Source organism: Lepisosteus oculatus, chromosome 14, assembly GCF_040954835.1.
Source record: "Lepisosteus oculatus isolate fLepOcu1 chromosome 14, fLepOcu1.hap2, whole genome shotgun sequence".
Lineage (NCBI taxonomy): Eukaryota > Metazoa > Chordata > Actinopteri > Semionotiformes > Lepisosteidae > Lepisosteus > Lepisosteus oculatus.
The window spans coordinates 55,409,478-55,426,817 of record NC_090709.1 but is presented as its reverse complement, the minus strand read 5'-3'; the positions used below and the strand labels follow the sequence as shown (position 1 = coordinate 55,426,817).

At 47.3% G+C, this 17,340-nt stretch overlaps 2 protein-coding genes across 5 annotated transcripts; both read right to left on the bottom strand.

Annotated features, from left to right (window-relative positions):
- Positions 1-6,249: 6,249 nt before the first annotated feature.
- LOC138243243 (zona pellucida sperm-binding protein 3-like) lies at positions 6,250-7,937 on the bottom strand. 3 transcript variants are annotated; one of them, XR_011192063.1, is made up of 5 exons: positions 7,396-7,937; positions 7,200-7,318; positions 6,750-7,001; positions 6,421-6,582; positions 6,250-6,341 (listed from the first exon to the last, which is right to left on the bottom strand). XR_011192063.1 is itself a non-coding variant. In XM_069198770.1 (4 exons), the coding sequence occupies exons 1-3, from the start codon at positions 7,518-7,520 to the stop codon at positions 6,997-6,999; spliced, it is 249 nt and encodes an 82-aa protein (XP_069054871.1). In that variant the 5' UTR covers positions 7,521-7,937; the 3' UTR covers positions 6,250-6,341; positions 6,421-6,996. The 3 variants fall into 3 exon arrangements, 1 of the variants encoding a protein (XP_069054871.1); XR_011192062.1 differs by having other exon boundaries at positions 6,421-7,001; positions 7,396-7,758; positions 7,834-7,937; XM_069198770.1 differs by having other exon boundaries at positions 6,421-7,001.
- A 2,598-nt stretch (positions 7,938-10,535) lies between these two features.
- Positions 10,536-13,941, bottom strand: LOC138243041 (uncharacterized). 2 transcript variants are annotated; one of them, XM_069198529.1, is made up of 5 exons: positions 13,700-13,941; positions 12,095-12,421; positions 11,602-11,880; positions 11,224-11,511; positions 10,536-10,985 (listed from the first exon to the last, which is right to left on the bottom strand). In XM_069198529.1, the coding sequence occupies exons 1-5, from the start codon at positions 13,896-13,898 to the stop codon at positions 10,663-10,665; spliced, it is 1,416 nt and encodes a 471-aa protein (XP_069054630.1). In that variant the 5' UTR covers positions 13,899-13,941; the 3' UTR covers positions 10,536-10,662. The 2 variants fall into 2 exon arrangements, with proteins under 2 accessions (XP_069054630.1, XP_069054631.1); XM_069198530.1 differs by having other exon boundaries at positions 12,095-12,307.
- Positions 13,942-17,340: the final 3,399 nt, after the last annotated feature.

Sequence of the window (17,340 nt, the reverse complement as noted above, 5' to 3'; positions counted from 1 at the left end):
CAGACAGTGAGCCTGTCTCTCAATACTAATAATACAGTGTGTGATTTCCTGTCCCAGCCTGGGAAACAGTGAGTCAGACTTTCAATAATTATAATACAGTGTGATCTCCTGTCCCAGCCTGAGGAACAGACAGTGAGCCTTTCTCTCAATAATAATAATACAGTGCGTGATGTCCTGTACTAGCCTGAGGAACAGACAGCAAGCCTGTCTCTCAAGAATAATAATACAGTGTGTGACCTCCTGTCCCAGCTTGGGGAACAGTGAGCCAGACTCTCAATAATAATAATACAGTGTGATCTACTGTCTCAGCCTGAGGAACAGTGAGTTTATCTGTCAATAATAATAATACAGTGTGATCTCCTGTTCCAGCCTGAGGAACAGTGAGCTTGTCTCTCAATAATAATAATACAGTGTGATCTCCTGTCCCAGCCTGAGGAACAGTGAGCCTGTCTCTCAATAATAATAATAATAATAATAATAATAATAATAATAATAATAATAATAATAATAATAATAATAATAATAATAATAATAACAATAATAATAATAATACAGTGTGTGATTTCCTGTCCCAGCCTGGGGAACAGTGAGCCAGACTCTCAATAATAATAATACAGTGTGATCTCCTGTACTAGCCTGAGGAACAGACAGCAAGCCTGTTTCTCAATAATAATAATACAGTGTGTGACCTCCTGTCCCAGCTTGGGGAACAGTGAGCCAGACTCTCAATAATAATAATACAGTGTGATCTACTGTCTCAGCCTGAGGAACAGTGAGTTTATCTGTCAATAATAATAATACAGTGTGATCTCCTGTTCCAGCCTGAGGAACAGTGAGCTTGTCTCTCAATAATAATAATACAGTGTGATCTCCTGTCCCAGCCTGAGGAACAGTGAGCCTGTCTCTCAATAATAATAATAATAATAATAATAATAATAATAATAATAATAATAATAATAATACAGTGTGTGATTTCCTGTCCCAGCCTGGGGAACAGTGAGCCAGACTCTCAATAATAATAATACAGTGTGATCTCCTGTCCCAGCCTGAGGAACAGACAGCGAGCCTGTCTCTCAATAATAATAATACAGTGTGTGATCTCCTGTACTAGCCTGAGGAACAGACAGCAAGCCTGTCTCTCAATAATAATAATACAGTGTGTGACCTCCTGTCCCAGCTTGGGGAACAGTAAGCCAGACTCTCAACAATAATAAAGTGTGTTGTAGTGTCCCAGCCTGAGGAACAGTGAGTTTATCTGTCAATAATAATAATACAGTGTGATCTCCTGTCCCAGCCTGGGGATCAGACAGTAAACCTGTCTCTCAATAATAATAATCCAGTTTGTGATCTCCTGTCTTAGCCTGAGGAACAGACAGTGAACCTGTCTCTCAATAATAATAACCTAGTTTGGAATGTCCTGTCCCAGTCTGAGGAACAAACCGTGAGCATGTCTCTCAATAATAATAGAACAGTGTGTGATCTCCAGTCCCAGCCAGAGGAACAGACAGTGAGCTTGTATCTCAGTAATAATAATACAGTGTGTCATTTCCTGCCCCAGCCAGAGGAACAGATAGTGAGCCTGTCTCTCAATAATAATAATACAGTGTGTGACCTCCTGTCCCAACCTGAGGAACAGACAGGAGTGAGCCAGTCTCTCAATAATAATAAAGCAGATTATGATCTCCTGTCCCAGCCTAAGGAACAGTCAGGAAAGAGCAGGTCTCTCAATAATAATAATACAGTGTGACTTCCTGTCCCAGCCTGAGGAAAAGACAGTAAGCCTGTCTCTCAATAATAATAATACAGTGTGTGACCTCCTGTCCCAGCCTGGGGAACAGTGAACCAGACTCTCATTAATAATAATACAGTGTGTCATCTCCTGTCCCAGCCTGAGGAACAGTGAGCTTGTCTCTCAAGAATAATAATACAGTGTGATCTCCTGTCCAAGCCTGAGGAACAGAGGGCCTGTCTCTCAATAATAATAATACAGTGTGTGATCTCCTGTCCTAGCCTGAGGAACAGACAGTGAACCTTTCTCTCAATAATAATAATCCAGTGTGGAATGTCCTGTCCCAGCAAGAGGAACAGACAGTGAGCCCATCTCTCAATAATAATAATACAGTATGTGATCTCCTTTCCCAACCTGAGGAACAGTCAGGAGTGAGCCAGTCTCTCAATAATAATAAAGCAGATTATGATCTGCTGTCCCAGCCTAAGGAACAGTCAGGAAAGAGCAGGTCTCTCTATAATAATAATACACTTTGTTATCTCCTGTCCCAGCCTGAGGAACAGACAGTGAGCCTGGCTCTCAATAATAATAATACAGTGTGTGACCTCCTGTCCCAGCCTGGGGAACAGTGAGCCAGACTCTCAATAATAATAATACAGTGTGATCTACTGTCCCAGCCTGAGGAACAGTGAGCTTGTCTCTCAATAATAATAATACAGTGTGTCATCTCCTGTCCCAGCCTGAGGAACAGTGAGCCTGTCTCTCAATAATTAAAATACAGTGTGTGGTCTCCTGTCCCAGCCTGGGGAACAATGAGGCTGTCTCTCAATACTAATAATACAGTGTTTGATATCCTACCCCAGCCTGAGGAACAGGGACCCTGTCTCTCAATAATAATAATAAAGTGTGTCATCTCCTGTCCCAGCCTGAGGAACAGTGAGCCTGTCTCTCAATATTAATAATAATAATACAGTGTGTGACCTTCTGTCCCAGCCTGAGGATGAGACACTGAGCCTGCCTCTCAATAATAATAATACAGTGTGTGATCTCCTTTCTTAGCTTGAGGAACAGACAGTGATCCTGTCTCTCAATAATAATAATCCAGTGTGGTGTAGCGGTGAGGCTTATTAATAAGGCAGAATTAAGTGTTTCTGTGCTTTCCCAAATGATGCCTCATCTCTCTGTTCATGCTATTCATACACGCTGATTTAAAGATGTTTTCTTTTGATAAGGGACAGCTCCCAAAGGGGGATGCACTTAGCTAAGCATGGTTATCATGATCAATGGTCATCCATTGGCGCCTATCTGTCTAGGGAGTGCCAGATGGACATCTGGACCGCATTCCTAAGTGTCAGGAGTAAGTGACTCATATCTCACCTTGATCAACCAATCAGGGACTGGTAGGGCCAAGTAACCCACGTGGGACTCTGATGCCCATGGAACTTTCAGCCAATGAACGAGCTGAAGTTCCTCCAGGTTAAAACAGGCAACACAGAGGGCCTGGGAGAATTCTGTGGAATTCTGTGTACTTTTCTAAAGGGAATTCAAAGGAGAATTCCAGGGCAGTACGGCCCAGGAGCAGAAGGCTCCCAAGGGCACGACATTCTCGCAGCGCGCCTCCTGACCATCCTGAGACTCAGCCCGGACAACCAGGGAACGGCCAGTGTGTCCGAGTGCCAGAACTTTCCTTTGTTCTAAGAGTCTAGAGCGGAGGTTGCCAGAGAGTAACCAGAGGATCCACCCGAGGTTAGCATCAGCAGCAAGCCTCGTGAACAGGTCAGAACTGTGGACAGCTTAATCACCATTCAGAACTAGCTCATCATCAGGAACGAACCGGTCCTCTTCCTGACTTGCTGGGACCCACAGTCATCTTTTCTCCTGTGCATAAACTTTGCTAGTTAAAGCCAAAACTAAGTAGCTGGTCAGTGAGCATCAGCAGCGCACCGTCGCAAGCTGCACAGCAGAGCCTGGCACCGAGCCAGAGAGCGCGGATTGGACAACAACAGCCTGCAACTGTTTCTTTGTGCCCGCAGGAGATCTGAATCCCCAGAGATTGGATGAGTATTCAACTTCTTGTTTTTTAGTATCTAATGTAGAAGTTATAACCAAGTTTATTTATGAAATGGTCTAAATGAATGATATACTGAACATATGTCCTCTTGATATATGTAACTCTTGGTAACTGACTGAATATATACCCTTTGTATTCTGATAACCCTCTCGTTAAGATCTGTTAGGTTTACATGCATATTCTATGTATTAGTAAATGTATCCTCGTGTATTAGTACCTGTGTGTGTGCGTTGTTTTAGTTATATCGCATGGTTGGATTCTAAAGCCATCAAAAGAATCAATTTTGTGATTTACTGCTACAATTAATAATTGTCCCAGTAAATGCCCAAACCCTACAGAACTGGTGCCTTCAGAGAGCACACTACATAGTGATGACATCTTTCTGTATGATCAGGACAGGAGCTGCAGGTCCACTGTGTTGTGGCTGCAGTACAGTTTTAGCTTATTATTACAATACTTTTTAACAGCGACAGATTCTTAAGATCACGAGGTGTTTATATTATTTCAGTATTAAGCTGTTACTACATTCGGAACTGTCCCATAGGATTCAGTGTTCCATTAGTTTGGCACTAAACTGCTTAGTCTATTGCAGGAATTGTACTTAGTCCTGTCCTGTAGTGTCCTCTAGAGAGCAGCAGCTGTTTCCTTGGGCTCATTGCAATTGGGAACATTGTGATTACTGAGCAGGGCACTTAAGTCAGCAGACGAGCGCGTTGCAAATCGGTATTAATCTGGCGTACAGAGCTGCATGCTAATCTCTGGATCATCTCCAGTTAATGTGATACTGTTCTTACCTTGCAGTTGACCCAATCTGAATACTGGCACCAACCCTGTTATTACAAAGAAACTTCTTGTGTATCTACCGTGATACATAAGTTTGGTGGAGAGGTTTGGCAGCCCATATTCAGTCAAAGATTTGTGTGCAGATCACTGTGATATATAGGCATCAACAAACTGACAAATACAATATTAAATGTTTAACTGATAAAACCCAAATGAACCAAACATGTATAAATTAGTGGTGGAAAGGAGTCTTTTTATATAGCAAAAGGTCTCTTATCCTTTGGTAAGAACGTTGGGTATATAACCCATTGTCCTCAATATTAGAAATGAACCCTTGAGCACTGCCGTTGTACCAACGATCCTCAAAAGTGCTGCCATTACCACTGTTCCATAAAATCCTAACATTACCTGTCTTGCATAAATTGTAGAACATGCCATCACATTTCAGTTGCTTCTCAGTAGCAGTTTGATCTATTATCACCCTACTCCCCACATCATAACCTTCACTCTTCTAATTCTGGTCTCCTAACTGTCCCCCAAGCCCGTCTACACTGTATGGGTGACAGGGCCTTCTGCTGTTATGCCCCCAAGCTCTGGAACTCTCTCCCCAAGGATACCAGAGTCACCTTCCCTAAACTCCTTCAAATTCAGACTCAACAGCTTGTTCTGTAGAAGAGCCTTTACTGAACTGGTTCCATTCTTTACCCCTCTGCTTCTACTTTCCTTAGTACCACCATCCATGGTCTCCTCTGTCTATTGGAATAGTTTTATCCTGTGTATTCTTATTGTAATTCTGTCAAGTGCTTTGAGAAGCCACCTTTGGAACCATTATATAAAATAGTTTATCCTAAATCATTGAAGCTTTAATAGGGCAGTGCAGTAGGGCTAAAGATTAACTGTTAGTGGGCCAGCAGGATTTGTGTTAATTATAGGTAGTCACAAAGGAAGACTAGGATTCACTTGAAATTCATGACATGGGACACTGAAACAGTGGAGAGTCTTTGTGTAGTAAGCGTTCAGTCTCAATCTACACCGTCTGTACTGCTGGTAGAGGTAGTTGTGAACACCTGTCTTCCGGATCAAGTGCTGGGATCTCCAGTCTCAATCCTAATACTTCTCATGACTGTCCACTACCACTGCTGTGAAACCAACACCCATAAGACAAGACCTCCGAGATTCTAACTGCACCATTATTCACTGATGTTCACACACCAGTATTGTTCCTCTGCTAAGGAAGGAAGGCCTACTTTACACCAAGCCCCTGTTGACAATTCCTTCCTTGTGTTTATTTTAGTCAGTTTGTGCAGCCCAGAATAGGACACCAGATCTCACTCTTATTGGGCACTACAGTAGCAACTCACTCCATAACCACTACCCCTCTCGGAAACGGGAGGATTTCCAGTATATTGAACACCTCTGTCTCTCCCACAGTAAAAAAAAAAAGTCACACTGCCCTGCCCAAGGAATAGTGCAGCCATCTTCCCCCAGTACAATGCTTTATTACTCCAGCCATTTTCAGTCCTCATTGGCAGCAATACAGGAAGCATTCTTGAAAGGGGAACCCCCACAAATACAGTACTTCAATTTATTAATGGGTCTCACTTCCCTTGAATCTCTCCACCCCATTCAAACCTATAAACCATAAAGAAACAAGGGCAGGCAGAAGGGTCTTTCACAGCTTTATTGAAATGTTGCCATTACAAGGCGAGTGGAGGCAGGAGAGTCACAAGGGCCAGGCTGGTGCCTTCATTCAAGCACCTGGGGAGGAAGAAGAAGAACAATCCAGCTGAACTGCAGGAGACCCACCCCTACAGGAGCTCCTCCTGCCAGACCCTACCTGTCCACTGGCCAACATCTCCAAAGTCCTCTGCTCCCTCCACATCCTCACTGGTGCTCTGAGGGTCTCCCTCCTCATCCTCAGTCCAGTCAGCTCCCACATCCAGAGGAGCTTCTACTGGTGCCACAGCCACCCGACTGCTGGTCACCAGGCTCCTGGTACCTGTGGACAAGTAACACCCAGGAGTGAGGGATCTGCTATACCCAGAGACCCACAGTCTACTCATCTAAACCGTCCCTTTTTCCAGCATGGGATCATTCCTCAGTTGTCCAAGCATGGTTGTCTCTTGGGCAGAGATGCATCCACAAGGGATAGAGAACCAGACCCACCTTCATTCCGGCTGCCAGCATACCTGGACTCACAGCAGGTACAGGCCTCATGGTCACCATACAGCTCCTCCCACCTGGAGGAGAGGAGGACAGGTGAGGCCTCCACCTGGCATGTCCCAGAGCACCCTCAGCAGGCTCCTTGCAGAAGTACCTCTTCGCCTCCCTGTTGTAGGTGCAGGACTTGGTCCCTGGTGTTGCTTTAGCAGGAGCCACAGCCATGACAAAGTGCATGTACAGCTCAGTCACTTCATGCTGCAAGAGGGAAGGTCACAGCATTAAGGGATCAAGGCCAATAGAGGGACAGAGAAGGACCTTCTGCCATCAGTGAAGGCAAGCTGGCAGCTCTAGGCACTACAGCTGCCACAGTCTGGTTCACATCTAGATCATGGATGAAAAAGCAGACAATGGATCAGTACAGCAAGAAGGCTGAGCAGCCTTTGAGAGCAGTACCTTCCTGGACAGCTTCTTCTTCCTTGAGGAAGGCATCAATTGTGAAGCGGAGCACATCCTTCTGCTTGGAGGGGACAAACCTGGACAGGCAGCCATCTGCCTTGCTGTCCACCATGCACCTGGGGACAAGGACAAGGATGAACCCCTGCAGGCTCTCGGGGCTCCTGCCCACCTCCCCTCCCAGAAGGGGCCGTACCCCAAGGTGTCGATCACGGGGAAACGGGGCTGGGAGTGCTGGTCCGGTTTCTCTGTTACGTAACACGAGTGGATGTACAGCCTCTGCTCCGCTGTGGCAAAGTAGGCAGTGGCCTGGAAGTACATGAGCTGACCCAGGAAGTACTCATCCTTAGGAGAGACCCGGACCCAGTGGGCTGGAGAAAGAGAGAGGCAGCATTACACCTGCACACAGCACCCCCTGCAGGCAGGAGGAGCCACTCACTCAAGGAGCTTACAGTTGGTGGTGAGCAGCACAAAGCTGTGTTTGTTCTTCAGGTCCTTGAAGAAGGTCCTTCTCCTGGCCCACGTGGGGACATAGCCAACCTTGTAGGAGTAATGGAACCTGCAGGACAGAGGGGATGAGGGGCTTCTGGACACTTTCCCAGCAGCTTCTCAGCAGCAGCAGAGCCCTGCCTACCTGTTGTAGGAGCACTTGACCGGCACAGAGAAGGGAATGAAGCGATGCACAGGTGCACTGGAGGAGGGCGGGGCATAGCGGAGAGTGTTGGAGTACATCAGGCGGCCCTGGACAACCTGCAGGGTCACAGAGGAAGGGATATTCCCAGGAAAGGCAACCCCGACACTGGCCCTACAGCTCACATCGATACACTGCCTGTAGATGAAGACCCGCTTACCGATCGCTCGGTGCCGTACTCGTGAAGCCCGTAGATGAAGTAGAAGTAACTGCGTGTGGTTCGGCTGACGCTGCAGTTGCCCAAGGTCACCTCCGATGGCCGACAGCTGAAGCTGAACAGGAGCTGACTGACCCTCACGTACATCCTGCTGGAGTCGCACCACACAGCCACTCCTCGGGTGCCCCCGATGGCCGGGCGAGCCGGCTGCCGCCCTCACTGGGGAGGAAACAGGACGCTCTTGATGTAGGCGGGTAAGGGGCTTCATCTTCTCCTTGTCGAAGTAGGGCGAGTACGCGTCTCTGGACACGGGAAGGCGGCGAAAGTCGGGAGCCAAGGACTGCGAGTCGTTCTCACTTGCAGACAGGTCTTCGGAGGGCGTATCTGCCAGGTTCAAGTCCTCCAACTGGGCTGCGTCTTCAGGAGCCGGGAAGTCGGCCTGGAGCGCCAATTCCCGAGAGTCCCAGCCAGCCGGCCCGGTGGATATCAGTGCGGGGAGCCCGGCCCCTGCGCACAGGCACAGCACAAAAAGAAAAGAGCGCATCACCAAATTAACGTCCCGCTAAATTGCTACAGGAGTAAAATAAGTAAACCACCAAACTGTGTTGAAGCAAGAGAGCATAAAGTGTGAATGCGGTGACTAGGTTTTTATACTGACAGGACCTGCTACCACACACCTGGTCACACTACCGCTCAATCAACACAATCAATTACACACAGAGACACGGATTGTTCTCAGCGTCTAATTAGAACCTGCTTCCAGTCTGAGGCGGGACTCCGTGAAGCCGCCTGAACACTTTCCCGTGTGTATCTGAGCTCAGCGGAGGAGTTCCATGCAATTTAGACAGAATTAAATCACCCACACGTGTAGATTTGGCTCAGATGAATTTATTGTTCAATTAGTTTCTATTTTCCGAGGACAGCGTGTTAAACTCGCTGTCAGACAGAGTACGGAACATGCGACACGTCCATCCACACTTTCCTTTATCGTGGGGGCTGTTCTATCAACATGTACCGCAATGAAAATAATTTTACTATTTTTCACGTGTAATTCCATGTCATATTAAAATGTGTAATACAAGCATTTCTTTGCTTCCCAGTAAAGAAATACTGATCAGCTTTTGACATGATCTGATAATAATTTGTCTGATTTTTCAGAGATTGCTTTTGCTTCGCAGGACTGAGAACCTATGGAAGCCCATTTCCGCCAGGGAGTAAAAAAAAAACGCGCTATGGTATCACAGAATTGTGACTGAATTCCTTCAGTCTTAGAGAATTTGAAATTCAGTTGTTGGATTCCTTCAGGTCAGGATAAAGACTGAACTGCAAAATGCATTTTGAAAGTCCAAAAGAGTAGAAATCAAAATAACACAAACTGCTCAGTCCTGTTCTGACCCCTGTAGTGTGCTCTCTGAAGGCACCAGTTCTGTAGGGTTTGGGCATTTACTGGGACAATTATTAATTGTAGCAGTAAATCACAAAATTGATTCTTTTGATGGCTTTAGAATCCAACCATGCGATTTAACTCAAACAACGCACACACACAGGTACTAATACACGAGGATACATGTATTAATACATATAATATGCATATAAACCTAACAGATCTTATCGAGAGGGTTATCAGAATACAAAAGATATATATTCAGTCAGTTACGAAGTGTTACATATATCAAGAGGACATACGTTCAGTATATCATTCATTTAGACCGTTTCTCCTGCGGGCACAAAGAAACAGTTTCAGGCTGTTGCTGTCCAATCCGCGCTCTCTCTGGCTCGGTGCCAGGCTGTGCTGATGCTCACTGACCGGCTAGTTAGTGTTGGCTTTAACTAGCAAAGTTTGCACACAGGAGAAAAGATGACTGTGGGTCCCAGCAAGTCAGGAAGAGGACCGGTTCGTTCCTGATGAAGAGCTAGTTCTGAATAGTGATTCAGCTGTCCACAGTTCCGACCTGTTCACGAGGCCTGCTGCTGGTTACTCTCTGGCAACCTCCACTCTAGACTCTTAGAACAAAGGAAGGTTCTGGCACTCGGACACACTAGCCGTTCCGTGGTTGTCCGGGCTGAGTCTCAGGATGGTCAGGAGGCGCGCTGCGAGAATGTCCTGCCCTTGGGAGCCTTCTGCTCCTGGGCCGTCCTGCCCTGGAATTCTCCTTTGAATTCCCTTTAGAAAAGTCCACAGAATTCTTCTCAGGCTCTCTGTGTTGCGTGTTTTTACCTGGAGGAACTTCAGCTCGTTGATTGGCTGAAAGTTCCATGGGCATAAGAGTCCCGCGTGGGTTACTCGGCCCTACCAGTCCCTGATTGGTTGATCAAGGTGATATATGAGTCACTTACTCCTGACACTTATCTGGCACTCCCTAGACAGATAGGCGCCAATGGATGACCATTGATCATGATAGCCAGGCTTAGCTAAGTGCATCTCCATTTGGGAGCTGTCCCTTATCAAAAGAAAACATCTTTAAATCAGCCTGCATGAATAGTTTCTCTGTGGCTGCACCACAGAGATGAAGGGAGAGATGAGGCCTCAGTTGGGAAAGCACAGCAACACTTAATTCTGTCTTATTAACAAGCATTGCCGCTACACCCCCAATATACTGTCCTGACTCTCCTCATCACCCCTGCAGTCTGTGTCCATTGGAGACAACAGGATCAGAGTGTCCGTCTCCTGTCTCCTCAGTCACCTGGACACCAGGGACCTGAGGACAGACTCCATTCTGACTACCAGTTTCTGGTTGATCTGCTGGAGGACTGATCGCTGAGCTGCTGTCATTCGGGGCATCATCTCTCCTTGTCAGTTCATAGGTCCCGTCATTCCTGATCGTCGTCCTTGATCTCCTCATCCCGACCCATACTCCCAGGATTGCCAGGATGACTCCAGCAACACCAACACCAGTGACACCAGCAATCACTCCGACAGACCTGTGACGAAGAGGGTCTGATGTAGGAAACACAGAGGAGACAAAACACAGCTCGTCACACCTTCAAGAAGACATGAGGAGTCTCTTCTGATAGAGATACTGACCAGCAGACCTCTGATCTCTCTCCACAGGATCAAGAACTGGAGAAACTCTTTACACTCGAGAATGTCCTGCGGTTAAAAACCTCAAACTGAGAACAAGAAGTTAAGGGTTACAAGATTTGAGGAGTTCTCCTGCACCTCAGTCTAGTCTTACCCTCCACAGTGAGAGAGACAGTGCTGACGGCCTTCTGGATGTGTGAGAGCAAAACTGTATAGATCCCCTCATCAGACGCCCTCAGGTCCTGCAGTCTCAACTCCTGATTCTCCACCGACACTCTGTCTCTGTACTGGGGGACACAGCTGGCTGTGCTGTTCTGGACAGAGCACACTGAGGTCCAGTTTCCACCTCCTGCAGGATCAAACAGCACCTCCACTGGCTCTCCAGTGAGCAGAGGGACAGACAGAGAGGCTCCAGGCTGCAGGGTGACAGTGACTCTGTGAGCTGAAAGACAATCAGGATAAAGGATGATATAAGAACACACTCTATCAAGAATAAAGAGCCCTCTAGTGACCCTACTGTAGATCTGCTCACCTCCCACAGTGACTGTCACAGTGCTGATGGTGTTTCCCTGAAGGTCCCTCACTGTGTAGCTCCCCTGATCAGCTGGAGTGAGGGAGCGCAGTGTCAGAGAGCTGTTCTGCACTGACACTCTGTGTTCATACCCGGGGTCAGGGGGCCCTGCGCTGCTCAGTAAGACTCTGGAAGACTGGGTAGATCCTGCAGGATCAAACAGCACCTCCACTGGACCAGTAGTATGGAGAGGGAGAGACAGAGAGGCTCCAGACTGATGGGTGACATTTTCTTCATGAGCTGAAAGCAGAGAGATGAACATCAGAATGTCAGCTGGGTTTGGATTATTTTAGTTTGCAGACTTTGAAAAGAACATTGAAAACAGCCTTGGAGTCTAATAAAGATGGACAGTGTAAGAACTGGGGACAAGATTATCCAGATGTGAACATTATCAGACACCTCTCACAGTGGGCTCAGCTGGACGCTGTTAAAACCGAGACTCGTGAGCTGTTACCTGTGACAGTGAGATAAGTGTCCTCCAGGAACTGCAGGTGGTCTCGCTCGGCTTCCCGATAGCACTCATACAGCCCCGTGTCGGAGAACGTCACAGCAGCGATGGTCAGGGAGTAATTTCCCAGTCTGGCCTTGTCTCCGGACATCTGGGCTCTGTGCTCGAACCCGGGTCCAGAATGAGGTCTTCCACCTTCGACATACAGCACAGGTCTTCCTGTAGACAACACCCATTTTACAGCAGGCTGGTCCACAGGGGCTGGATCCTTGGAGATGCAGGGCAGTGTAGCCGAGTCCAAAAATCTCACAGTGACAGGGCCAGCACAGGACTCTGGGAAACAACAGACGTGCTTTCAGACAGGCCTGGGGATCACCAAGGGGAGACATGCTACCCCCCTCCTCCCCACCACCTGCTGTCAGCTCCAAGAAGTTACACACGCACACTGAAACCCTCCGCGTTTACGGTGAGTTACACTAACGGATGGTGTAATTTCAGTGTCTTCCGGTGAGGATATTATCAATTAGCCATCTCATTTGAATACCGGTATTTCTGGGCTTTTATTGTGACCAGTCAAAATAATTGTCTCCTTATTCACAGTGTAACCACAAGAGCTGCCGATGGAACCACAACTGCACTGTTAAAATAGCATTAATTGGCAGGTCCAAACTTGGTAGCTGTGAGTTGTCTTTTTTTTAAGAAAACTGAAATAAAGTTTCAAATAGTTCAAATAAAGAGACAAGGGAGTCTCTCATTCTCATTTTGAATAAGCAGTTCGAGAATGTTTAAAAACATCAAACCAGCCTTCGAGCCACCTATTTATAAAGAATAAAGAATAAGAAACTGCTTTGCATTAAAAAACAAACTGTACTATTTTAAAAGCAAATGGAATAAACATGGAAAGTACACAGAGAACTGGATTCAACAGGATGTTTTGCTTTGATAACCATGTACTAAGCTGCCCTAAGTGGTTTAATAACATATCAACAAAACACTGGACACTCACCCATCCAGCCCCCACCTGGATGATGCAATGGCAGGCATAGTGCACCAGTCCTCTCCCCACAAACCAACTCTCAGTGGGGAGGAGAGCAGAGTGGTGAAGCCAGTTCAGAGAGGGGGGGTTATTAAGAGGCCATGATGGGTAAAGACCAGGGGGGGAATTTGGCCAGGACACCGGGGTTACACCCCTACTCTTTCCGAGAAAAGCCCTGGGATTGTTAATGGCCACAGAGAGTCAGGACCTCGGTTTTACATCTCATCCAAAGGACAGCACTTTTTTACAGTCCAGTGTCCCAGTCATTATACCAGGGCATCAGGACCCACACAGACCGCAGGGTGAGCGCCCCCTGCTGGCCCCACTAACACCTCTCCCAGCAGCAACCTCAGCTTTCCCAGGAGTCTCCCCTCCAGGTACTGACCAGGCTCACACCAGCTAAGTTTCAGTGGGGGGGGGGGGGCTGCCAGCTGGGAGCTGCAGGGTGATACACCTGCCGGCTAAATGTAAGAACTGTTCCGGCGCCTCCGGGATCGTGTCGCGACGGTGGAGGAAACTGAACTCCAGCTGGAATCTGAAGGGAACTTGAATCGAAAGCCCGGAGCGTCACCCACCCGTGGTCCAGAGCACCAGTAAAAAGGCAGCAGGGATTGTCGGGAGCGCCATCCTGCCAGGAGGATCCCAGACGAGAGTCGACTCTCCCAATCTGCAGCTGAAGCGACACTGAACGGCCGCTGCAAAGACCGCGCTGGTCTGTAAGGGGGAGATAAGAGATGTTTCAGCAAGAAAATTGGCATTGCCCCCTCCTGCCATAAGTGAATATAAACTGGGTAGAGAATACAAATGGAAAGACAGATTAACAGCTTGGATTCCCCCCCAAGGCAAAAACAAAAATCGTGACTGGGCAGAAGGTCTCAGATAAACAATGAAACACTACAACGCTGGTTCCACCCGCTCAGAAGACAAAAACAAATCAGTTGAGTTTGTGTCTTTTGCAGGAGGCTACGCCACAGAGTCCTGGGTCTCCTGAAAAAAAAGGAAAGCGACCTGAAACTGCTCGGGAGCAACTTGCAACGGCACGAACCGGCACACACGCAGAGCCGACGAGCGCGGTGGGTTTCACCGTGTGTAGGACAGGGGGCGACTTCACGGATTTCAACCTGTTCTCAGCAGCAACCGAGTGTTTCCGGGGATCCGGTGGTTTTGGGGTCCAGTCGAGCGCTCGGCTACATGGACGTCGTAAGGAGAGGGAATGGGTAAAGGTTTATTCCTCGCTGAAAAAAAAAGAAAAGAGACAACATTTCGACCTCGACTGCTGGAAGGGGAAATAAAATCTCACACGTGTATCTAGAAACTATCGCAAATATCGCCGCGAAGCGACTTCTTAGGGTCCCTTAGGGAGTGAAAACCAGGTCTGGGGAGGTCACCAGGTCCAGCGCTGGGGATCCCCGGTTTGACCAAGCGGGTGGGGGAAAGGAGCCTTTCCGCGCCATCTTCCACATTCCATACACCCCGTTGTTCTTGAATATTTTTAAAAAGGTCAAAGTGCTATTAGGATGGAATATTTATTAACTCCTAGTTTATACCGACGCCAGACTTTCGCATTTAGATGCTGAATTTTAATACCTCAGAAATGCGAGATGACGCGTGTGAATACGCTCGGGCACACTTCTGTGAGTTTGGTCCAACTGAAACCTTTCGGGGATTTTTAACTCATTAAAAAGCCCATACAAATCTAGAATATTTCCAGGTGTACGAGGGAGTGTACGAGTGTAGCCTGCTTGGTCTCGGGAGAGTGTTAGAAGATGCTTTCAGCTGGCAAGAAAGCTTTATTTCCGCTGGGTGGTTTATGAACTGAAAGTCAGCAGTTTAGTGTGCTTAAAAAGATTTAAAACGGAGTTACGTCAACAGAAAAAGACTATCGGAGGTGAAGGGCTCCGTTAGGCTTGATAGAGTTCACGAGCCTTCTTCATCAACCTATTTTAACACCCTACTGTCATAACAAGGAAGAACAAAACCCTTTTATTTGCAGTAGCACATCCGCAGATCCGCAAAACACGAAAACTCCGGCATTTCTACTCCACTTGAAGCACTTTCCCTTTACAAAACCCGACGCGTTTTAAACTTTTAAGCAAAGAGAGACGCGTATTTAAACGGAAAAGGCCTAGTCCAAAAAGATTCTAAGCGAATGACGAGACGGCTAAAAAAAACAACCACGCACTTTCTAGTCGCCAAATACGTGTGTGCATTTTCTATCTAAAACTAGCAGGGGGACTGAGCATTTGGTTCATAGAAATCGAAAAGCTTCTCGCCTAAATCCACTCCCTTCTGTCTGGAATGATGCAGCTCGCAGCGGTTAAAATCGAGCTCTTCCCACCTGAGGATCAGTCGCACCTCCGCGCTGAGGAAGGTGCCGGGATCAGCACACAGCTCTGTCCTGCAGCAACACGCTCGCCCGAGACTCATCCCGGCTGATATGCTATTTGCCCCCCAGCAGTGATGTCTGAGGTCCTCGCACACTCACCTGCGCGTCCAGTCCGCCGGCTCTGTACTGCGTATCAGCTATTCTGCCATCCCGGCTTGTCTGCCGAGTTTCCGACAGTTTATATGCACATTACAGCGATACAAGTACCGCCTACTACGTGAGAATAAGATCAGAACAGCGAGGCTTTAGCTTCTACCCATAACTCCGCCCATTGCCACACCGATATCCGGGGCGATACCTGCGAAACTCTTTTAAATAGCAGACCCGTGACGAATTATACATATGGCAATCCGTTGGCTTTGGGCCTAATCAGAAACCTGATTTGCACGGGTCAGGGTGGCGAATGTGCCGTCGCCTCAGAGTGTCTTCGTGACTTTTCTTAGAACGAGCGACTACAGGATAGTTTAAGGCCATGCTTTAAAAATAATCAGATCCCGTAAATGAATGAGTGAAATAAACTGGCAGAATCCTGTTAGGTAATCTGCAGAAAAATGAAATACCCCCACGCGGGATACGACGAACACACGAGTCTCCCCCCCTGTCAGTTGCTAAGAAGTTGCGTTTTGGCCTGCAGTTCTGCGCTAAACTTGAGTTGAAGTTCCTACGTTACTGCCCAGGGGTCTCTCCCACCTGTGAGCTTAATAAACCACGAGCAGACCCTGCTGCAGGAATCCGGTACCGAGGATTAAACCGCTCGTCTACCGCGCAGGAAACTGAACAGGGGTTCGGAATCTCTGAATTATCCTGACCGGTTCACTGATCTGCGGGCCACTATCGATGTGCATTTATTAATCTGTCCAATGCACGTGATAATGTTGGGTTTTTAAGACAACTGCGTGTGGGCGCTGTATTTTTCCTTGATCAAACCACACTTAAGTCATACGGAGATACTTCAGACGCGTTAAGAGAATACATCGGTAATTTATTCATTTTGTTTTTTTAAAGACAGGCTGCATTTATGTGCACGAGCTAAATAAATACACGTAAATGTAAGCCTGATGCACCTGCATGAGCTAAGTGCGTTAGTTCTTTTGGGCGGGTTTTCTCATTTCAATGGCTAATGTTTTAGCGTTCTCTGGAAGATATAAACTTGGGGTTTCTTCGCAAGTTCAGAACAATTTTTAGTGCGGAGTTGGGAGACAAATTTCTCCGGGCAAGTTAATTGCAGTGCTTATGAACCTCGGGTACATTATTAACCAACTACTAGTCCGTTATTTCTCCTAATTGCAATGGCACATTTAGGACACAAACAACCTACCCAGTAACACAAAAAGCAAAAGTCAGCGAAGGGACTGAAAGTCTCGTTTAGTAGCAGTGTCGAAGTCATTCTCGTGTCACGCCGTCGCCTCTGACCTGCGAAGTGGGTTTTTTTTAAATACTGCCCCATCCTCGAGTCTGACTGGTCTCTCCGGTCCGCTCTTGGAAAAAAGAAACGAGAGGCAAAACAGCGACCCCAAGCTCAAGCGCCGGCAGAGAACACTTCTTGAACCTCGTACGAAGGGGGAGGGGGGAGAACGACATTAAATGTCTTCGACCGTCCGAAGAAACTGGGTATGATTCATGTTGTGTAAAAATGCTGCCCCGCTTTGTTTCAATACGTTCAACCGCGTTTGAAACGAAAGAACAACAGAAAAACAGAAACTCCCCCAAAGCAGAGTCCTTTGAACTAAGAATAGCGGGGGGAAATGTGTCACCGCCCCCACGAGGGCTAAAAACTAAAAATAGCAACATTGCAAATCCTGGAGATTTCAGGGCGGCGCCGAAAACGAA